Below are 24,449 nucleotides of genomic sequence, written 5' to 3'. Positions count from 1 at the left end.
CTTGCTATCTGGAATTTGAAAAGCAGAGGGCTGAAAATTTCAGCCAGAGACCTTGCATTCAAAAGATTTTTGCTGGAGGCTTGACAAACTCTGAGGAAATGTTTGAGCAAATACTGAAGTGTGACCCAATACTGGGGAGGTATATTTGGAGATCTGATGAGTTTCTTCAGCAACTGCGCATATTCTTCTGAGCTCTGCACTTCTGCAAGCAAACAGATAAAAGGCTCTTGATATCAGCACAGGAACATTCCACAAGCAAAATGAAACTATACATGACTCCCTTGGAAGCATCAATTTTATGAAAAAATAAAAATAAATGTAAAAAGTCTGTCCTTTGCTAGTTCTGTAAGACTTCTTTCTTCTTTTGAAAAAGAGTGAAATGCTCTGGGAAGAGTAAAGAACAAGTATTTACAAGTCAAACGGAAACCGATATGCATTTTGGTAAAAACCACAATGTGTTCAGAGTGTACTGGTAGAAGTCTGTCTTGTGTTTAGCGTCACACATGATTGGGTAATTCTGAGATGCACTAGATAAGTCTCACAGGTGCTGTTCTAACTTTGAAGGTTACCAAGTAACAATATCCTGTCTTGAGATATATAACAGAATACTTGGCCCACGTGCTGAAAGTCTATAAGCTATACTTGTTTGATATGACCACTGTAGATGATGAATCTTACATGTATGTATTTCTCACTTCATAATCTGCATCTCCCAGTGTACTGCAGAACACCATGACCTCTAATACATTTACTTTGTCAGCACTGATAAAAAGTTAAAAATTAGCTTTCTGCATACAGGTAAGTCCTTGATTTTTTCCCCCCAGTTCGTCTATAGTCATTCTGCTTCGTAAAATGAAGAGAACTGTGCTATCCCTTATAATTTCCACTATGTTTACCTAAATAAGCAACTAAATAATGCATGTCTAGATCTGAATAGAAACAGCTTTCATCAAAAGTGGAGGAGGTATCTATGTTTTCTGAGATGCTGCCAGGTTGTGAAGAATCTTCCCTGTTCTGTGGTTGACAGCTGGACCACCAAATATTCAGAATCCTAATAAAGGCTTTTTTGTCTGACACTTGAAATAATGTGATAATCATACCTTGAGCTACAGAAACCATGTCACTGTAAACAGCTGCTGGAATGATGGGATTTGGCAGGTCTAGGAGATATCTCTTGAGAGCATCTGATAAAGTGTGCACATCAAATGTCTCTAAATCCAATGAAGAGGCATCTAAAGGGAAAGAGCAACACACTTTTTAGACATTAGAAACTGTAAAAAACATACAGACTTATGATATTAGGGCTTTATACCAAGCCAAAACTGCTGACTTATATCTGGTTTATGGGAAATAACTCCTAAGAAAGAATGTGAGACATCAAGAAACATATTTCAGTTGAAGAACATCCAGTGCTCAACACCATGCCCAGGCTTTTGGCGTCTGATGAACCAAATGGCTTCCACAGCTGTGTGTGGCCTTTTGTCACACACAGTGCAGGGTTGAACTCAGAATAATGGTAGTGACTTGTTGCATGTTGGCAATGTTATGAAACATCAGAATATTTTTAACAGGCTTGTTTTACCTGTAAATATTTTGTGTAAAAAGTACTGATCAAAGGTTCGGGCAAATGCAGCTTCTCTACTGGTAGTTACTTCTAGAAGTCTGATTAACAACTTGGGACTCCCAAGTCTGTAAGGATTTATGTAAGTTGAAACAAAGGTACACATGCAGAACTGGGTGCCTGGTGTTTTATGCAACTGTTAGGATTTATCTTGTAAAACCTGATACCCTTCCAGGATATTTATGACTTGGACTAAGGTGTAGGAGTGTCACATAAAGGTCTACTTGTTAGCATTGGAGCAATGAATACAAGCAGCAAAAATAAAAATAGGAAAATACAGAAATACTTAATCAGTGCAAGCAAGATTAGGGTTCATTTTAAAACATGAAACTCTGATGCAGTAAAGTCCTAAATGTTTACAGAAAGATCTGTACTTAATACAAGAATTTAGAGGTATTAATGCTGACCAATTTTCTAGCCTAGCCAAGTCCCCTGGAAAATAACTGCTGAACTTATCTGGCCAGTTTAGACCAAATTCAAGTGGGAGGCAGGGGGATCAGATATGTGGTGTGTCTACACATACTGTGAAAAAAGTCAGCCAAGAGTGTGTAGTGAGAAACTTAGTGCTCTTCCACCTCCTGTCTGTTTTCCCCAAAGTAGAGCTTGCAGTATGAGCTCAATTCTTATCAGACATCAAAGAATTTGCATGAAAAAAAAAGACATCATGAATGGATCAGATGATAAAAAACTTGCAGTGTGGGTATGAATTCTGCAAGAGCAATTATGCGTCAGAGAATCCAACCACAAATTCATAAGAAGTAGTTTTCATGAGTTTTGTTGCTCACAGGATGCGTTTTATTTCATAAGCTAAGTTAAATCCTGTTATTTCAGTGTTGACCCATTCTCTGAAGTGTATTCCAAGTTATTATAAGGAATGCATGAGTAAGAATAAACCTGTGGTACTCTGCAACTCTTTGGGTGCAATGTCATAAACAGACCTGAACTCTTCCATCTGTCAAGCTGGCCCGATGCAACGCAGCTTTGATTTTGGAGCTCCATAGCACTGCGTTGAAACTGACAGGCAGTTATCCAGTTAATATTGAGAGATTTTAACCATAAGCAGAACAACACACTAATCAGTTCACAACTTTGAGATCAATGCCAACTTTGATCTCTGAATTAGCAGTATGCTAACTCAAAGAGAGTAGGCGGAGGAGATGAGATCTGTCTGTATCCAAGTACCTGGACATCCACTGCACCAGCTCCGTCCTGGAAAATTCTGATCCTATCTTAAAGAGAACTCTGTTACTAAAGGGTAAAGTCCTGTTTTCTTTTTTCAAACCTAATCACATTTGAAATAAGAATACACATAACCTACAAGTTCTTGATCTCACAAGATAGATGAACCTTTCATAAAAGTACATCTCAGTCTGGAGACTTAAATAGGGATTCAGATAAACTGAGATACATTCATATTGATGCCACGGAAAAGCTGAATTTATCTGGATTGAAAAAATACAATTACAATACTAAAAATATGTCTTAGCCTGCTAGCTCCACACGCGTATCTCCTCTCACTGCCTGCTCTCATACACTTCTTTGTTCCCACCACATTCAACAGAGGACAGGATGCTCTTTTGATTCAAGGGAACAGACAACTCATAGTATCACCTCTTGTTCATTCTATTAATATTTGCAATTACTAAAAATGAAGAGAGCTAATTCATAGTTTGAGTTTGCTTCCTTTGTCCATTTGGAAACATGGCATGTTACCAGTTTAATTTTCTAGCCCTTATATTTTTGTACTCTTCTATGCAAGTGGAAGCTCACAACCCACACCGCACCCCAGCTTACAAAGGTGTGGTCAAGCATTCCTTCTACAGTAGCATCTGATCTCTCCTACTGAGTGTTGTCATGCCAGTATACTCCATCCTGAAGTAGAAATAAAGAGTATCAGAGAGAGAAGGAAATATATTTCAGGAAACTTGAATGGGTATGTGGTGTTAGTGGTGTAGTTGGATTTTACTGTCCAAAGCCTGAGAACCCAGCCTGCTGCAGCAACATTAATTCTATTCTGTCTTTCCCTTTCAGCATCATCTCTGTAGTAGACATGGAATACGTAGCTATTGCTTCCCCACCTACTGGACCAAAAAAATGCACACACAGACCAGTATGTAAACAAATGGCCATTTGTTTACAAAATAATAGCTTGCATCCTTACAGGAACAGGGTATATTTATCTTGCTTCTGAGAAAAACACCTTTTCTCTGCAAATCTAGACTGTCATTCCTGGAACAAGCAAGTGACCAAGAAATGATCAAAGTAAGTTTGTTTTTTTTTTTTTTAATAGCACACAGTAAAGCCATAAACAAAAAAAGACAACCTGTAGAAGTGAAAAATACCTTTCATATTTAAAGTTAGAAACCTTTATTATTCATATTTGTATTTTTAATAGTAGATTATTCAGAACCAGCTTATATCAAAGCTGAGTAGAGGAGCAAAGAAAAGAGGAGCAGTCTGACCAAAAAATCTGTCTAGTGCTTTAAGGAAGAGAACTGTATTTACCACATTCAAGAATTTGTCTTAATTCTGCTGAGCTGCTTGAGCCTTGTGTTCCATACAAAGTTGAGCACTCCAGACCTTCAAAACAAAATTGATGTGATACATTAATATTCCAGTAACTGTTGCCATGACACAACATACTTCTGTTTTCTTCAAATACTCTGAGTATAAATTAGCAACATTCTCCCATCGTCATCCACCTACTACACTACAGAATGTGATTGCTTTTTAAGACTGTAAGACACTTTTTTGTACATGTAAACTGCTGTATCTGCATAAAGAGCTGGCAAAAGAAGATCAGAGGTGCCAGCAGTCCCACCTATTCTGTACAACTCTCCACAGGAAGACTGCAGAAGGCCAGGACAAGAAAACAGATTCACCTACTCCAGACAATAAAACAACTTCCAGGAGCAAAATGGGAGCCAGATCTTCCTTTACACTCCTCATGCCAGCTAGAAGCACCAGGTCTTTCAGGTGGATAAGAAGTAAGCAATCTGAGTCAGACTACCAAACAGGAGTGGGACAGGGACAGGACAAAAGTTCTGACATGTCTTAATTAGCTTTAAAGATTTAATGGAGACTTCTAAGTTACAAGCATACCTAACCTTTGGCACACTGTGCAGTTAACAGAGAGCCCCTCCTATGGAACAGGTAACCCTCAGGTCACCTTTGACAATCCATAGAGCCCACAACCTCACAGTGTATGTAGGGTGAGCATCACATCACTGGTATGAGAGAAAATGTCAGTATGTGTCACATAATATGTCTGACAATCCACCTGAATAAAAGACACTGATACAGTGTTTTTATGTGAAAAATATGGCTTGCAACTTCCCTACTTCAGTGAAAATAGAGAAGACACAAGGAAGGAAACCATACCCAGGGATACAGAGCACCGATGATTTATTAGTACCAGTGGTGCTTCCTAGAAGCAGTACTTGCTTATGCAATGTGTTGCTAAATACTGGCCCTTCTCATTGATATTAGCAAGCTCCATTCAGGAAAGGCCTACGCTTTCTTAAAGAGTCAGAGCAGTATGTAAGAACCTATGTCCCCAATGACAGCAGCCTCAGCCTGATCAGAATACCACTTCTCCTCTCACTCTCCAGCTGTAAGGCCACTGAGTGAGCACAACCCACTGAGCTGCTCCTTACCTCACCAGCACTACGAAGGGTGACATCAGAGGAGGAGCCAGAAAGAGAGAAATAGGGCAAAAGAGGCAAGACATAGTAGAAGAAGGGGGAAAGCCTCAAAAGGATGGAGGAACATCAACACAGGAAAGCAGGAGAGAAAAAAAAAAAAAACATAAAAAGAACACTGACTGGCTCAGCATGTAGCAGCAGTAGAGAACTGGCTCTTGAAGCATAAACACACTTGTAACTTTTTAATCTTATCTTTTCTTTTCTTTTCTCTTCCTTTTCTTTTCATTTTCTTTTCCTTTTTTTTCTTCCGATTTGGGTCAAAACATTACTTGTTTGGCTGTGTATAAAAGTCAATGTTATGATGGCATTTCCATAACCATCTTAAGGTGCTTAACAGTTAGAAAAAAACAAAGCAATAACAAACCCTTGTTCCTTACTTTTTCATAATACTTACATTAGTTGTGCTATTAAATGTCATTTGAGGTAAGTATTGATTTTACTCCCACAGTCAAAGTAGCCTCTGCTGAGCAGAGATTAATGCAACAAACCTTAAATAATATTATTTCATATCTGTTAAGTACACATTAGCAGCTCTAGAAACGGGAGATGCCAGCTCTGGATCTGATTCTGCAGCCTTGGTTCACATAAGTAACAAGCCTTGATAGATGGCTCTTCAGCCTACCTTTCTTTTCAATTGTCTCCACTATCTTGATAAGAATTGGTGGAGCAACATCAGGAGGTGCAAACTGCTCTGTAAGATCTGGAAGTGAAAAAGCTGTAAAATAAAAAGAAGAAAAATAAGCCAAACCACAGGTGAATGCAATCTCTATTTATGAAAGTCATGATGCATAGTGCAACCAGTCAATTTTTAAGTATGGAACAAAAATTCCACTTGTCAGGTCTAAACACAAACACTCCACAAGTAATCAGAAGGTGGAATAAAAATGATGATGATTGCATTTTTATAGCATTTTCTTTCAGGGACCTCAGTCAGTCCTATTGCCTCAGAAAAGTAAACACAATAAAAGTTTGCAGCTTATGGATGGAAAGAAATACAATGCAAGGAAGAGAAGAAGAGAATCTTTTGGTCTGAAACATTTACATTCAGTGCGTGACAGATGAGGGAGCTAAACACATCACCATCTGGAAGTGCAGATCCCCTAGGTAAAACAGACTTAAAAATGCCTGAAACAGCAGTAGAAACAAGTGTTTCACACTCATACAAAAGTTCAGTAACTTCTGTTTGCTTTCTATTTTCAAGCATAATATTATTAACAGTATCACTTTCTTGAAGCAATAATATTTTTTTTTCTACAATGACTAGTTAAGAATAAATAGCAGTATAATCAGAAAGAGACATTTTGCAGATTCAAACAAACCTGCACACAGATTTTACACAAAGTCAGTTTTCATGCAATGCAGTTTCTTCAGAGACAACATACTGTATAAAGGAATGTTCTGGCTCTGTGATTTGAGGGATGATCTATCTCTAAATGCACTATTTTTGCCAAAAGAGTAATTCAAAAATTTCAGAGCAGTCCTGTTTAACTCTTGGAAAGCAAGAATGTTTACATAAAGATATTATTAAACTACTGCCAGAAACATCTGGCATAGTTTGATGAATTATGATTGATAAACAAAGCTTAACCACAGAAGTAAAAGTTGCCAGTTGCCTAAGCAATGATGATCTCTGCCAAATTAAACTCACCACAGACAACACAACAGCAAAATATGAATAGAGAGTTTTAACGGAAAACTTTGAGGTAGCCAAATGAATATACCACAACTGAGAAAGAGAAACCCCACAATTTTGGCTGAGAATTCACCCTATTTTGGAAGCAACAGTTATATAACCTTCTAAAAATGCAAACAATTTAAAGGTCGTAAGACAGCAAGGATGGTACACAAGTAGTTTGGAAGTGCAGAAAACTAAGGAGGGAAGTGGAAAACAATAAAAAATAATTATTTACAAACTAGTTATGGAAGTGGAGCATACTGAGACTATGAGACATGTCCCTTGCAAAAAGCAGCAGAATGATGACATGATAATGATGGAATACTTTCCTGTCCATTCATAACTGAGAAGGACATTAGAAAAACATCTGTTAGTCATAACAGTTTAACTTAGGAGGCCCAGAAAATGAGCATTCAGGAATCCCAAAAGAGTTTCCTAAGCAGATCTCTGGCCTGCTGATGTTACTTTTTAATGACTTGTGGAAAATCAGAGAAATTCCTGGGGATCAAAAGTTCTAATGACCTATCCACACTCTGAAAGGACAGGTAAGATGACTACATGCTAGACAGATTATCAGTCCTGGACAAAATAAAGGAAAACCTGATACTAGACTCATATGATAAAGCAATAAAAGACAGCACTGTAACTAAGGATTGTCTGCATAGCCTTTTAGAGGATAGGTTCTGTTAAAAACCGCACTACTTCCTTCCTTGGTGGCACCTTAGTTGAAAAATGAAAATACGTAGATATAAGAAACTCTAAAATTTTGTCAGATAGTTGACTTAGTATAACACTGTGATTAAAAGCTAAATTCAAAGAAAGCACATGTTATATAGGTGTAGCTGAACAGCAGATCTCTGAGTAATTGTTAATATAGAACAAGCTACTCAGGGAAAGAATGCACTTTTCATCTCTTTACATCTCCAAACCACTTTCAGATTCCATCTGGAACACTTTTAGCTTAACATCATATCTGCTTAATCAAACATTAGTTGGGCTCAAATGGAAGATGCTGCACTCCAAGCAGCCTCCTCTACGGTATGCTGAAATAGACCATTTGATCTGTAATATTCAGATCAAATAGATTGTTTTGACCTCAGACTAGGAATCAATTGTAAGATGAGCGCAAATCTACTAGAAGAATAAATGAAAGATCAGATTAGAGTCCTAAAAAAGGGTATGCTATGAAAATACTCAAATTATGAGATACTAATAGACTCAGAGAATGCTAAGGCCATAAAATGCATTCCTTGCATGGTAGCAGAGGAAGAACAGATTTTAAGAACAGAGTTCACCTATTTTTACTTGTGAAAGTAACTTGCTGCTCCCTAAGGTAGCTAGTTACATCAAGCACGTTTTTTGCTCTTGCATAACAGCAATGAAATTGCATCATCTCTGAACAAAGATGCTCATCTCATAATTCCAGATGGAGGCAGCATGCAGCAACAGTCAACAGCCTAAACTGAAACTGAGGAAAGAAAGAAGAGACGAAGAAGGAGAAAGAGAGAAGATGCAAGTCAAACCTGACAGACATTTGAAAAATTTCAGGGGACAGCTCTGCAGTTCAGGGATGGTCCATCCAGGCTACTGAGCAGCAGAGGGAACTACACTTTCTTGCACTAAGCAAACTATGCCTTGAAATGATGCCAAGAGACATACTCCAAATACCTATTAACAAAGTGTATTTCGAAAAATAATACCATTTCCCACTAGATAAAGACACTACAGAAAATGGTTAGTCTCTATGGGACATAAGGAATGGGGTGCATCTAGACTTCACTCAGATTACCTAAACAGAGAGTGCCTCTTCCTGCAGCCTACCTGACAATCCATGCTTTTCATCTACACTTTAAGCAGGATCTTAGTTTTTAAATTAGGTTTGTATCATAATCTGTTACTGAATCTCTTTGTCGCACAGTATTCTTGGATCACTAATATTCTTAATGGAAGTGAAAGGCTTCTGGAAGCTACGCATTTATCTTTATGAAAAATCTATAATATGCCTACAGAACATACGTATGTAAAGCAAATGTCACACTGGTTAAAATGAAAGATTTCCAACACTTCTCTGCTACCTTAAAATATGCCATTGGAAAAATACTAAATTTTTAGGAGTTCAGAGGATTTCTGATGTCTCTTCCTCCCTATGTCCCATTCCTTTTCTCCAAAACTGGAAACTGCTATCTACCAAAGACACTGCTGAACTTTTAGATATGAAGAGTGCCTTTATAATAATGGCAATCTTTTCCATAAATACATAATCTGTAAAATACTTTTGTATTTGACTGAAAACTTAGGATAATCACTTTTGTTTTAAAACTATGCACACACTGGTGTGTATAAGCTCTACAGCAAAAAGACACAAACACACACACAATGGCAGGTACAAATTCTGGAGTTACTTTCAACACAGCAATGACAGAAAAATACAGCTAAGTCACACAGTTACAGTGCTCAGCAACATTGAAAAAAACATCCACTTCATCAGCATGTAGGAGATGGCATTAACAAATTAAAATCACTTAATCTCCATCTGTTATAGGATTTCCCACTCAATGCACCATCTCCAATATAATTAACTCATAGCATCATACTAACTTGTACTTTAAACTTCTCAACTTTTGCACAAAATAGTAAATTAAGTTTACTTAAAGGCAAAAGGCCTCATGAAACACACATCTGTCAGGGGAAAAAAAAAAAAAAAAAAAAAAAAAAGACTTAACTACCCATAGAACTGAAGCCAGTTCATAACATTTACACAGAAAACAGCCCAGTCTGGGAACAGTGCCCCTGAATTTCAAAATGCTGAGAGGAAATGGCAGAGGCTAAACTGAAGAAAACTACACCTAATTTTAGAAAAAAAACCAATTTGACTCCTAGACCCAGAATACAGGTTATCCTTAAAGAAGTCCTGATTCTGGATTAAGTGTTCCAGAAAAAAACTCAGCATGCAAGTTAAGCACTAGAGGGAAAGAAAAACTTTTCAGAAAGGTCAGTTTTAGTAAAAGAGAAGTGAACAAAATCTCACATGCAACCTCATTTAGTACCTGATTTCAAAAGTATCTTTGGCTTTGAAGCATGCTGTAGCACAGCACAGAAGTTTGGAGAACCAAATCCACTCTTAAGAATCTGAGCAACTTTGTAGATCCCTTTGCTACAATCCAGTATCAGTTTTTCACTTAAAGCAATCATTTTCCCCCCAAATTCCTGTAATTTTGTTAAAGTTCCATTGTCTCCAAAATATTAAGGTTCTTGAAAAGCTGTCATACAGTTTTCATGTCTTCCTTCTAGCCACCAGTCTGATAGTGGGTCTCCGGATGGTAAGGAATCTTCTGATGACACATGATAAAAGCTGGATTTTCCACTAGCTCTAATTTTACCTTGCCACAGTGAGAACCAATGAGATGAACCACAAGCCAGGGTTTGCTCCAATCTGAGAACTCTTCCCTCTCCCTGATACAGACAGGCCTGGACAGCTCTAAGGCAATGGCAGTGTGTGGGAGATGATAGCATACCTTATGTTCAAGGGTTGCCAACACAGCTACAAAGTGCAAGATGAAACCAGCACACAGCTGCACCTTTTGGAAAGGTTCTCAGTAAAAAGAGATACTTTAGAGTTAGTACCTGGCAACAACAAGTGGAAATTTAATGCTGGAATTTGGCTTCAGATGCTTCTGAGCCAAATCTTTCATTACTGCTAAAAGAATAATGAAAATTAATATGTATATAAAAAAAGAATATAACTTAAAATGTGACAATATACACCATGGACAGAAGCTTAATTTTGAAATATTTTACAGGAACGATATACTAACATTACTTGAATTGAGCTTTGAGTCAAATTAGTCCATGTATGTTGTTCTTTTTTCAGAAATGGCATTTAAGTTTGTGCATACATATTGCATTCGATGACAACACAGCTCTACATAAAAGTCTAATATTTGAGAGCTCAGGTCTTAAGATCATCATAACTGGTTTATGTATGTGCAGATATACTCTTTATACATGAAACTGTATGCACTAATACAGTGAATTATGCATTCAGAGATTTACCCATATCCTTGTTTGAAAGTCATACCATATGTCCAAATGTGAATGGTTTGACCAGCACCAAAATTAACTATAACAAACAAAGCATATTAATCAATGCTGAAGAAGAAATGCAAAGGTAAGGTTGAAGAAAGTTGTGATAATGCCTCCAACAAGATTATGCAGCAAGCTATAAAGAAACAATGGCAGATTAAGCACCTACAATATTCTTGCTGGTGGCACCACCAGTGGCATAATGCCTGACAAGTTGTAGGCAATGGCATGTTTTCCATGAAGTTCAACACCCATGCTATCTATTGAAAATTCTGGGAAACACAGAAGCTTCCTTTCTTGATTGAAATGCTTTTATTTCAAGAGTTATGTACTCCACTAGTTATGAGAAATGGAATGCAAAAAATGTTCCACTACTACAACCCATCTTCCTTGAAACAGAATCTGAGTTTCAGTAAGGATCCATAATGGCTGAATTTAATCACTTGTCACTATACAACATCAAATTCAAGTGAAGACATGATGGAAACGAGTGCAGTTTGGCCTTCCTGCACAGTTTTTTAAGGCCGCGGTATGAATTGAGGAAGTCCTGTGTACTACTGTGTGCTGACTGCTAGTGATCCCCAGACCGGAGACAGCAGTGCTTGAGGAGACTGCACTGAGAACACACCAAAAGCCATGCCTGCAGGAAACACGAGTTCAGATCCTGTAACACTGGGAAGCACCAGGAGGTGCCTCCCTCCGCATGGGTGATGGCTCGGCCCGATGCTTCTCACAGCCCTGTGGTGGCAGCTGGTCCAGAAGAGAACCTCGGTCACCATGGCCCGCTCAGCACCTGCTTTCATCGGCTGGGGAAGAAAGGCCACACAAGCCTCACAACCCATCAAGAGTGAAACAACGCTTACTGACACAGCACTCCTAACTTTTAGTGAGAGGGCATTTCACGGTCCATTATTTGTTTCTTTATAGTCTTAATAAGCAGCAAGCTTCTGCAGAGACTTTCAGTAGAACAGTATGAAAGATTAAAAAAAAAAAACCTAAACCCTATGGAGAAAGTCTCCACAGAGATCTGTGCCAGACCAAGACAGAAAAATATGAGTTTGGTATTACAAATAAACACCAGAGAGAAATTCACTCTGAGATGTGAGGACCATAACCTTGCCTTGGCATTTGTAATTTCAGAGAGCCTGTGTTTACCAAAAGAACAGGCAAATACTGTTCAGAACTGTCCAACTGCTGTTAGCAATAGGTTTTCAGTGGGCAAGGATAAAAGACAAGGTGAGAGCTAAGACAAAGAAGTTGATGCTATATTTCTGCTGCAATCCTACATCAGTAATACAGACTGACAAGAATGTTTCCAAGGGGCTTATTCCAAAAGAAGACAACTTCAGTTCTCAACAGCATGACCTTCTGAACTCCAGCCAGTCCCAGTGTATAGCCAAAACTGCAATAGATAGTAAATTCAGCTGCAACTGTTAGAATTGAAAAATATCTCTCCTTAGACCCTACTGAGCTGAGATGATTTGGTTTGGCTATAGTTAAATTCTCCTACAGGCTGAAAGCATCCCTGAAAATGGTATGAGAAAGAGCTTTCTGGGGCTCAACCACCTTCTCCAGTATTGGTTTCATTAGAAAGATTTTAAAATACAACACTATTCATGGAAAAATATGAAAGAGATTTAAGCTTCAGTGTATTTGACACATCATTACAAGTGGCTTAATAAGTCTGTCTACTATTACTTGTCTTTTATTTTTATTAGATGTCGTCAATTGGGCAGACTGCGGACTCAGAATACCACAGAAGCCTTGGCAGCCAAAGGAGACTAGGTCCGGGAGAAACGAAGAGAGGTAAAGACTATCCCAGCACAAGAAAAAGGAATGGCCTAGCCTACCAACACTGTCAGCCTTTGGGCTCAGAAGCAGCCCATTTTTATGGAGGCAGAAAAATGTCTGTGAGCCAAGATTTATTGTGATATGAATAACCCCAAAGCTATGAAAAGGAATAGAGAAATGATGCCTGCTAGTGACCTTACGTGACTGGAGTACAACTGGGAAGCTGCACGGAAACACTGCCAAGTCTAAAATCCTTCCATAGTATGTGGCCAGCATAGTCTACTTCTTCCATCAGTCAGTAGGTGGTGTGTATGAACTAGAGGACAAAGTGACAACTTCATTCAGATGTTCTCTGTTAATGGTACGCTGGAGTTTTTAGTCACATAAGGAAATACAGACCTGTACTGAAAAATGGTTTACCACATCAGCTGTTGCTCTTTTTCCTTCGCCTTCATTGGAGAAACTCCTGAATAAAGCAGAACACCCTTCCTAGGACATCTTAATGACAACATTCAACCCCCATGGATAAACAGTACTCTGTTAATGTGATTCTGGATTTCAAATAGCTTTTTAAAGCATCCACACTTCTGCTGCAATCCTACAACAGTAATACAGAGTGACAAGAACATTTCCAAGGGGCTTATTCCAAAGGATGACAACTGCAGTTCTCACCAGTGTGACCTTCTGAACACCAGTCAGTCCCAGTATATAGCCCAAAACACAAAGCCAGCATCGCCAGAATCCTCTGTGTGAGGTAGGTACTGACAACATCACCTTTAAGCTTGAAAAAAAGTAATTTCAAACTGACTTTTGTAGAAGAATGTATACAACTTGTTCAATATATGTGGCACTTAACAGAACAAGGACAGGCAGTCACTATTCCAGGAGGACAAATACACATGTATTATGATTGGGCCATTTATAGTCCAACCCACTGAATCTAGGAGGGTCAGAATAAAAACTGAATGTTACTTCATTTCATCCTGGCTACATATGTCAAAAAAGACATAGTTACCTATATAAATCAACTCTGTAACTGAGACAAGTGAAACACTTTGCCTGTATCCTTTCCAGGGTTATCAGCACATATATGCAAGCAATGATCTGCTTGATAAAATATCAGTGCACAGTGATTATGCAGAAAGTTTGGGGTCCAGGAGAACTAATTCCTTTCTTCATTCTGATTTATAAAGTTGTACCAGTTGCACTCTCAGGGTTAAGGAGAATAAGAGGCAATTATGGGAACAGAGGGGAAACAAGCCCAGGCAAACACAGATTAGTGCAAGAGAATAATCTATGAACAATAGATGGCAGAACTAGACAGAACAAAGCTTTGATTTCATATATGAAGTCATACTCTACAATGTACCAACTCTCCCGAAGGAAATCTCAGGTCTCTTTACCCTCCTCTAACACAAAAATGAATGTCTGTCACAGAGTTGCTGCCTTAATCAACAAAGAATTCCTCTAAAACAAAAAAAAAAAAAATGAAAGTTTGGAGAGAAAGAAAGGAAGACAGTGTCCAGTTTGAGGAAAGTTTAGATGCACAAATAAGCAGAAAAATAAAATCACCAAGCAATATAGAGTGAGTACTATATGCCTTTATAGTAGCTTAATACTTTTAACAGTGACTGCTAATCATGTTTCATACTTATTAATTTAGTATTTCATAAAGCCTTATTTCAATCATCTGTTGAAAGGGAAGTGATACTGTCTGTACCAGGAAGGAATTCTGTACGTAATACTCTATCAGATTAAACCTTAGTAACTTTATGAATTATGAGCTGTCAGGCACTTTTCTCATCTGCTAAAGAATATACTTCTTAGAAATAGGAGCTATAAATAAGACAACAGATGTTCTTTGTTGGCTTCAACTGAAGCACAGATAATTTTTAAAAAGTAGTCTGCAGTGAAGACTGTTGTAAAGACAGCATTCTGCTTCCCTCTACAGGTGATCTTCTGCAACACTCCTTTTCAAACTAGAACTGAATTCAGGATTTGAAATGGCTGCAACTATTTACACTTAGTTTTAACATGACTAGAGAAATGAGCAGCCCTGTTCAGAGGAAAAAATGCAAGGTTTACAAAAAAAATATTAACTAAGTGCAATATTCTGGCACGCTGTACACTGTATTATAATGCCATACATAATGTATAAACTGTTTTGCAAAAGAACTGCCCCCCAGAAACCCAAAAAAGTGATGGGAAAACCACCTGTTTATCCAACTGTTCTTTCAAAGAGCTGTGAGATAAGCAGAAACAGTAAAATATCAAATAAGCAAGAATGTAGTAAAAGTTGCCTTTCTGCTTCTAAGTAGAGGAGGGCAGTCAAGAAGCTGAGGAGCACAGAGGGTGCCCAGGACAGACAGTGCTGTGCTGAACCCCAAGCAGGCTGGCACTGGGGCCCTGATACTGCCGGTCTCTGGGAGAGGTGTGTCTCGCCTGCAGTCTGGAGCACGGGGCTGGGCTAGAGGTTTCCCATGCTTTTCTCACGGGTGGCAGGATGATGTATAATTCACTCTTACCCCTCATTCTCAGGGATCACCCCAAGCACTCTGTGATGTGCAGAGGCACAGTGGGTAGCGATGTTCTCACAGTCCCTAAGAGCATCACTTTAAATGGAAGAGCAGGTTAATGTCTCTAAACAGAATGAGCCAGCACAGTCCTCACAGCATGATTCTGAGGGCAGAGAAAGTCAATATTTTAATAAGTCAACACCTTTTTTCCGTGTCTTATTGATATCTGCAGGCTCCCTGCCAGCAGTTTTCAGTCAGAGAGGTATTAGCAGATGAGAGGTAAAACACTGTGTGGGTACCAAGTTACTGCATCCCCACAAGCAAGAAGATATTGACAGAGATGACAGTGAGGGAGGGACAGGACAGGGTCAACCAAGCAGCTGGACCCAGTGAAGTGTAAAACTGTGCCTTTTTTGTCAAGTGAGGCTTGTTATATTCCTTTCCTCCTCCTTCAGGATTGCTGTTCCAGGGCTGGAAAAGAGCTGAGTTCTGCAAGAATTTGAGTAATTATGCTCAATTCTCCACAGAGATACTAACTAGCAATGAAAAACTTACCATTCTAGCTTCTGGCAGCAGTTTGACATGAAACCACACATAATACCAAGAAGAAAACATATGACACTGAATATTCAACTGTAGTATGGACAGTGCAGGTCTGAGGACAAACAGCGCACTCCACTGGCAGCTACATGTTGTGACCTACTTATCAGATTCCCAGTGCAACCAACCCTTCAGGGTTATTGTTGTCATTAAACATCCAGATTGCAGTAGTAGTATGTTATCACAAACTTGGTACAGCTCTCTACAAACAAAACCTTCCTTACTGGTCTTTAGGATTAACTAAGCTATCTCTTAGAATTGAAGCCAGCTGCCTTCCCACAAACTCCACCTTATCTCTCACAAGGAAATTAAAGCCATGATATTCTATTAACTTCTGCACTCCAGACTTTTTTTTTAAAAAAAAAGAATAGTAAAATAGCAAGGCGACTCACGGTGAGATGATTTCAACAACCTTCATCGGGTAAAACCTCACATATAGAGAAAGTTCCCATGCTGGAACTGTTTTTACCTAAAACACAGTCATGTATATTTCCTTCTGAATAGTTCGGCACTAACTACCAAGATTACTAACCTCAATTCCCTTTCCATATAACCACGGTGATGGTTAGTAATGGTGCTTGAGTAGCATCTGCTCTTTGTAACCAAGATAGAACTGTTGAATGGACATTCACTGTGAGATACTGGGGATGCTGGAACTCTTCCAGAATGACCTGTCCCACCCGTAAACGATCCCTGTTCCTACTGCTGCTTCATTTTTTTGGTAGCATGAAGTTGTTTCTTACGCAAAGCCATTGCTGGTTTGTGATAACAACTCCGCTTATGAAGCATATTTTAAAACATTCTCTTTTTATTCAATAATCGTAAATACATAAAAATTCAGGACTGTATGTTGTTTTGCTCTGAAAGAATACTTTGTTTTACTACTTTTTTTCTGTAGAGAAACTAATGGGGGAAAAATGTCAACAAATCCCCCTCAGACTATCCACAGGCAAGCAATCTAGTGGAAAAAAATAAGCTCTTCACTACTGCAAGAAAAAGATAATGTGTATTAGTGTGCTTGAGAACTCAAGTTGTTTAGATCTGGAAGATTTACTTAAAAGTACTGGCAGAAGCTGCTGACAGATAAAAGTCAAAACAGCTTCTTCATCTTTTGGGAATTATGGGAAACATTTGTAAGTACACAGCAAGTTAAAAAGAATGAGTGTATAGCAGTCACCCAGAAAAAAAAAAAAATGCAAACAATGGTAACAGCAACCCAGCATCAGAAGGACTTTTTACTCTGGGAACTAATGTATTTAAAATCAAGCTTCTTACCTCCCCTTTTTTTTTTTAAAAAAAAAAAAAAAAAAAAAAAAAAAAAAAAAAAAAAAAAAAAGGAAAAATAGCTTAGGGCTCTTGCTGTAGCAACAGAAATACAACAATGCTGAAAAGCAATCTTATAAGAAAGTAAATCTGGGTTAATCTTTACAGCCATTAAACCACAGGCTGATCTGACATAGATACAGAAACAACATTATTAGGAAATTCCTGAACTGGATCTACAGAGAGTTGATCCCACCATCGTCTTCAGTTTCAGATGAAGAAGAAAACTCTAAGTCTGTATGTAATAAGATTTTTTGACTCATATCATACACCTGTCAAGATTTCTCAGCATAGCAATGTCAGCATTGATTTCTCATTCCAATATATTTCACACTATCAAGATGCTATACAAAAAGGACATCACAGAATATGAAATACGTATCCTTAATGCATGAACTTAAAGACCTCTCTTCTATAATACAGTTTGTTCACACTCCACTGCTGAAGTAACTTTAATTTAGACCTTAACAGTTAAAGTGGTGGATGAATTTCACGGACCTCTACAAAACAGTCACGGTCTCAAATGGCTGGCTAATTGCAACTGGACAAAGACCTTAATTTGTGTACTGTCTAGCACACAGCACTGCGTAAATTCATATAGTGCAAAATCTGTTTATACAAAGTGTAAAAAAATAATTTAACATAACAACGAAGATGGTGCTAATGAAAAGCTAGCATGAAAAACTGGCAATGTTTTTATATCACTGTCTGCAAGCCAAATATTAACTGAAGTCAGTTTAGGGAGCTATGGAAAAGAATTTCAGTCTGCATTGTGAGTATTCATTTGCAAAGAAACAAAAAGCAAGAGGCAAAGCCTCTCTTTAAGAAAACCCAAGCATAATTATAAGCACTTCAACTCAGAGAAACCGTTTTGCAACTTCCATGCAATCCTACAATGTTAAAGAATTTATTGGAGTCTAAAAGAAAAATGCGTCCCTCTTGAAAGCAAGCAGTGTATTGTGAAGAAGTGAGATTGAGCTGAAATAACTGTAAAAAATATTTTGTAAGTGGTCTTGGGAAGCCTAAACTGCAGAGGGGCTATGGAAACTAAAAAAACCCATGCACATCTGGTTAAGAACTCCCAATATGTTCCCTGGGATTTTTAACTCAGGTGGATCAAATGAAAGCTGCTTTTCCAGGGAAGAAGCCAGGGAGGCAGAAGCTCTTTTTATGTCCTCTACAAAGACTCAAGAGGTAAGCAAGAAGCACTCTGACCTGCTGATTCCCTTCCTTGCCTCTGCCACCAGGCAGCTGCCCTATACTGGCCTACTGCAGCACAGGGAAACATGCTGTGGACATTTCCTTGTAGAAAATTAATGGGGAGCAGGATCAATGCTCAAGTTCAGTGCCTCTAAACTGCAGGGGAATACTGAGTGTATAAATGAACATGCCAAGAAATACTAATCTTTTGAATATTCAAGTGCTACAAGTGTACAGAGCTTCTACAGGTTACACACAAAAACACCCTCAAAACAGTTTTTTCACCATCCTGCTCCAGCCAAGAAAGTTAGCTAGTCTTCTACCTAACCCAGCCATATGTGAAAATTTAATGGTAATATCTATCTATACATCCATCTCTATTTCCACATATGTACACACGTACCTTAAAGCTACAATCATTCAGTTGTTTCAGTATGTTGATTACAGGTTGCAATAACAGAGTAAAAATACATCCCTGACTTGCACAAGATATGATCAAACGTGCGAAAAGGTCTTCCAGCTATGACTCACTAAGAAATGGGTGGACGTTTGTGAGGCTGAAAGGCTGCTGGCTGGAAGGAGTAAGCCTTCTTCCACACCGGCCAGCGAGTACTAGGAATTGGCTGCAATTCTGTCCAAGGGCCAGGCATATCCTGGTTGTTTTCCTGCTACCCTACAGGAAGGGGAGAGAATTAAAAAAAAAAAAAAAAAAAAAAAAAAGGGAAGTCTTACATGTTACATGTCTGTTTCTGTTATTGTGCTCCAGAGGAATCCGTTGGTCATCTTGCCAAAAGAAAGAACCAGTTACCTTTATTTGGCCCTAGCAAAACACCTTTTACTTGTTTCATTCTACCTTTTTAAAGGAATTTATTTATTTAAATGTGGGCCATGCCAAGAAGGTAAAGGATATCTCAGTTGACTCCCAGATGAAGAATCCTTCCAAAAAAACAGTCCCCTGTCGAGAACAGAAGGAAGAGGAATACATTAATTTTAAACTGACCTGATTTTTCTAACAGGCTTATGACTCCCCGTTTTTAAGCAAAGTTCATATGAACTGCCTGCTACATCAGAACAAGCATCTTTCTACCTATCTCTCCTTTTAATTTTACCCTTTCAAACTTGTGCATGAAGCTGGAAAAACTTGTATCTTAATTAGCTCAGCTGAGGGATCTTCAGAGAACTTTACTGAGGCTTTTACAAGATGAAGTTCCTCAAAAACGGTAGATGCAGCTGGCAGCAGGTATAACTCACCTAAGCTCTGCTTTGCTACCAGCAGGTACCTAATCCTTGCAGGACTCGAAACTGCTAAACAGAAACCTGCCACTTCCCAAATGGTTATAGTATTTCATGGTAAGTGCGACACTAATAGCCTCTTTTAGAGAGATCAGTATGAGCAATCATCTAAATCTAGGTCTTGTCTTAAGGGAAACACTTTTTTGTTGTTTGTTGTTGTTTGTTTGTTTTTTTTTTTTAATTATTTTTTATTTTTAATAGTGTATTTATTGATCTCTCAGGGGAGCCAGCCCTTCTGCTTCTCTTTTTCTTGTGTTTCACTACATCAATCACCTTTCTACCAGTCGGGTTACTACATTTCAAATCTTGCTCTCAAACTGAGAACTCTTAGGAGACAGAGCAAGGCAGCTGGTTATTCTAATGGTATACAGTTAGGAATAAATAATGCAAAGGACCAAGTGAATATTCTAATCTGTCCTGCCTGAGATTTGAAGGGACCCAACTTGACTGCAGAAGTGCAAGACCACAGGTTTAGACTTCTCTAGACCCATACACTCAACTTGTTTGGTTGTTGCTTCCAAAACCTTGCAGGATAGTTTAGAACTAAACTGCTATGTATAAAGACTGGGCTGGGTTTTGTTTTGTTTTCCCCAAAATAACTATAAATTACATATCACCAAATTCCACGCAGAAATTTCACATATACTGGGAGTCAATAGTGTAGTCTTATATAAAGCTAATAGAGACTAAGTACAAAGTTTCAGAGCCTGTTAGGCAGTCCAATTATGCCATGCTCTGGCTGTGCTCTGTAAATCTTCAAAGCAAGCTGCTTTTTAATTTTTTTTTTTAAATTTGAGTCAGGAAAGTAAGCATGGATTAAAGATTTCTGACAGGCTGCAAACAGGTGACCAAATCATACTCAGCGTGACAGAAAACTCTGTATTTTCCAGAACATTAAATTCATATTGAAATGAGAGACCTTCATGCTTTTACTTCTGCGTGGCTATCAACTTGAGCCCAACATAACAAATTGGAACCATATTTAAGTCTACATTTTCCTGCTGGCTTTATAGATTCCCCATGCTTTCTGCACATTACATGTTCTCGCTCTTTCTCTCTCAGCATTTGGTCTCTTTCTCCTTCAGGCATTCTGTAATCCTGCCAGCCAAAGAGCTTTGCTTTTAATAAGCAGATCTGCCAACTCAAACACCAGTCTCCTAAGGCAATCAAATAATGAAACACACATGTATGTACTTGCACGTAATCTGTCAAATGTCTCACTAGCCTACTACAAATGATTTTTGCAATTTGGGGTTTTCATAGGAGCATGCACTCATACACTCTTGGTTTTCAAAGATCAAATGCCATGGTTCTTCAGAGTCCTCTGTCTTGTTTGTACATATAAACCCAGTGACCCTGCAATTTCCATTTCAGCATTTAGAAGACAAGAAATTTGAAAAACTTAAAAACACAAAGGCTGTGTAGACAACTTCATATGGAGTAAGTACATCCTTCAATTTCTCCAACTTGGCATAGAGGTATGGTGCAAGACAGCACCGATTCCTCCATAGCAAAACACTCTTCCCATGCTTCTACTGTGTCTGGAAAGTTAATGAATAACCATTCCAGGTGTCAAGAGTATTTTTCATACCTCCCCCATTACTCATCTATCATCCACACTGAAGCCGCCTTGATTTCCACTTTCTAAACTAGTATTTCCCAAAAGAGAAATCTATTGTATGATGCTAGCAACAGAGTAATCCATGAAGAAACTTTGCCACTCCAGGATGAAGTTGCACCAACACGCCTCTTGATTAAATAAGGTAGCACCTTACAGCATGGCAGAATAAAGATGACAGCAAAAGTGTCTTTCAAGTAAGAAAATTACTGATTGGTATTAGAAAACTAAAATCAGGTTTCAAGGACTGTAATTTACTATATAATGCCATCACCTGTAAAAATTCTTTCATTGTGAAACACAACTACAATACAGTGGAAAAAAGCAGAATTACTAGAGATGCACCATAAAAACATAAAGCAAAAGGTACTTAAAACATGCATGTCCTTGAAATGCGTATTTCTATTGCAAGACATGTTTTACAGGTACAACAAAGTACTGAGAACTTGAAACTCTGAATTCTCAGCATTGGGAAACAAGTGAGACAACACTAAATTATGTCACCACATCTGCTGAATCTGTGTGCTCACATTTTAATAGTTCTTTTGCTTTTGATGCTTATATTTGGATGGCAGCTGGTGAAGCTAGATGATGAAGGCAGAGGTATGCCAGGAAGGTTTGTTCTGCAAGGAATCATCTTGGATACCCAGTACTGAATAATTGAAGCCAGCTGTGGAGTGAGCAGATGGTACTTGCTCCTTGTAACAAATAAAGTCTTATACTGTCAAACCTAATACAGTTCTGGTTCCTGATTTTGTTATTTTGATGAACATTTAAGTGTTAAAGAGGATTCATCCCCAGATTCAGCTTTTTGAAGTATTTTTTCCACATTACCTCCCTATTACAAAGAGATCAACCTTAAACTATCTTAAAATAGTAGTTATTTTTTTTAATTATCTTTTTGGTCTACCTCATTCCTCTCAGGAATCATGATACCTCCTTTGTTCTTAAGTGTCCTGAAAATGACTTCATATTTGTGAATATGAAGCTCTATGAAGCTGTTATCAGCCACATCACTGGAAAGAGCAGAAGAGGCAATGAATAAACCTGTTTCCAGAGAGGAGCCTGAAGGCTGTGAAGAAAAGGTGGCTTAAGACCACAAACTAAACAACCAGAATGAAGCAATTCTCATTCAGTGAAGACCTTGACAATGAACAAAGCAAGTATAAGCGGGAAAAGGGATCAGGCAACTATGTAATTAAAAACTGTATCAGAAGGCATATACTACAAGAAGGTATAATTACATGTACAAACACGAGTTTCAGATGCATAGATTTGCAATCTTAACAATGTTCTCCTACTATAGTGTGTAATTCACTGTATATATGCACATATATCAAGGTACTAAAACTCTATATATCATAAATATAATAATTTGTTACAGTTACAGAATATACAATTAAAACTGTCACCATATCATCTCCTCAGTTACATGAAACTCTCATTACTGTCACACTAGTTGCCCGAACAGGCAGCCTTAAGAAAAAAAACAACCAGCCTTGCCAAAGTACCTAGCAGCATGGAGCAAATTTTTCTTGTGCATTAGTGAAGAAAATCGAATGCAATGGAAGAAAATAATTTGGTGAAAATAATCTCTATACTATCATCACCAAAACCAATTAAATGTGTGCGTATCCCCCAAATGAAGACACTTCTACTACTAAATTTACAATTCTTACCATACAGTGGACATACAAATGACTAAATTTTAAGTCATCTACATTAAGTTTGTACTAAAGGGAAGAGTTTGGACTAATTAAGAACATGCTTTAAATCTATCTAGAGGTTATTAACTCAATACAGGAATTGCTGAGTGAAATTCCATGCCCTGCATTAGTCCAGGACCTCAGAAGAGATGGTCATAACAGTGTTACCCTTCCGCATCTTCAAAATCCATGAAAGGACAGCCAGACACTGTTCTTTACATCAGTGTTTATCATGTAGTATTTCATACACATTCATATTATATGCAATCTGGTACACTGGAGTCTCTTCAGAACAGAGCAAGCATTTGTGCTCCAAACCCTAGGGGCAATGGGAATTTTGCCTGAGAGAAGTGAGAATAAGAACTGTGGGATTTGTCGTAATGGTGCTAAACCTTGACTATATGCCTGATCCTGTTCCTTCTGAAGTCAAAATGGGTTTTGCCACCAATTTGAGGGAAAGTAGAATAGGAGCCTGTTGCTTCTTGTATGAACAAGTCCTTTAAGTAAACAAAAAACCAAAACCAACCATGTGTAATATTTTCAAGAACTTCAGTACTTTAAAATAATCTTATTTTCAGTTTGCATCCAAAGGGATTTTGAATAAAGCATTCTAATGCACTGTTTAGAAGAGAGCAGCTCACATTAACAAGCATGGGCATGTTCCATCTAAACTGCCAGACAATTTACCACAGTATTTGATTGACCTAAAGCAAAAAAACCCCAACCATTCTCATCTTATTGGTGCGTTCTTACTCTGTCATAATAAAACCCTACATATTTGTCTTAAAGGAAACATCTGGAGAAAAAGTGTAACAGTTTCTAACTGTCTTCCCCTTTTTTGCTATACTGTACATGCAACTAAAAGTCCTGCATCTTAAACCACTAGAGAAGGCACCCACAGCCCACTAACCTTTTCCATGCAAGTTTTAATACTGAAGATACAAGAGACTTTTAACTTCCACTATGAGCCTACTCCAAAGCAATGATTAGTATTACACACAACAGATGAGTGCCAAATGTTCCTCCAGCAGACAGTCACAATACTCCCAAAAGCCAGAAGGCAGCTCAAAAGAAGTGAGAACTCCATGCTAGTCGCTCTGTAGTAAAGATTGTTAAATCAGTGATTTAATATAACCTCAAAAAAGTGTCCTGCTAATAATGGGATTGTGAAAATCTCTCATTTCACGTAGGGGGGCTGCAGCTTACAGAGACTACCAGAAGGGTTTTGGAGTTGTCAGTACTAAATGACCCAAGAGGAAGTTAGAGAAATATGAAAGTGGTGGGGAATGCACGCTAATCTTTCAACCAATAGTAGTAAA

General features: G+C 38.2%; 1 protein-coding gene across 1 annotated transcript in view; it reads right to left on the bottom strand.

The window, feature by feature from the left end:
* Positions 1-24,449, bottom strand: part of PIK3R1 (phosphoinositide-3-kinase regulatory subunit 1) — a 60,015-nt gene that overhangs the window by 21,009 nt on the left and 14,557 nt on the right. The window contains exons 3-6 of the mRNA XM_033009072.2: positions 5,948-6,040; positions 4,127-4,201; positions 1,101-1,232; positions 1-202 (exon numbers count right to left, since the gene is read on the bottom strand). Coding sequence (XP_032864963.2) covers positions 1-202; positions 1,101-1,232; positions 4,127-4,201; positions 5,948-6,040 — 502 coding nt within the window. The remainder of the gene's footprint in view (positions 203-1,100; positions 1,233-4,126; positions 4,202-5,947; positions 6,041-24,449) is intronic.

Source organism: Tyto alba, unplaced genomic scaffold (genome assembly GCF_018691265.1).
Source record: "Tyto alba isolate M040663 unplaced genomic scaffold, T.alba_DEE_v4.0 Super-Scaffold_42, whole genome shotgun sequence".
NCBI lineage: Eukaryota > Metazoa > Chordata > Aves > Strigiformes > Tytonidae > Tyto > Tyto alba.
The sequence above is the reverse complement of the archived record's forward strand: the minus strand, read 5'-3'. Positions and strand labels throughout refer to the sequence as shown.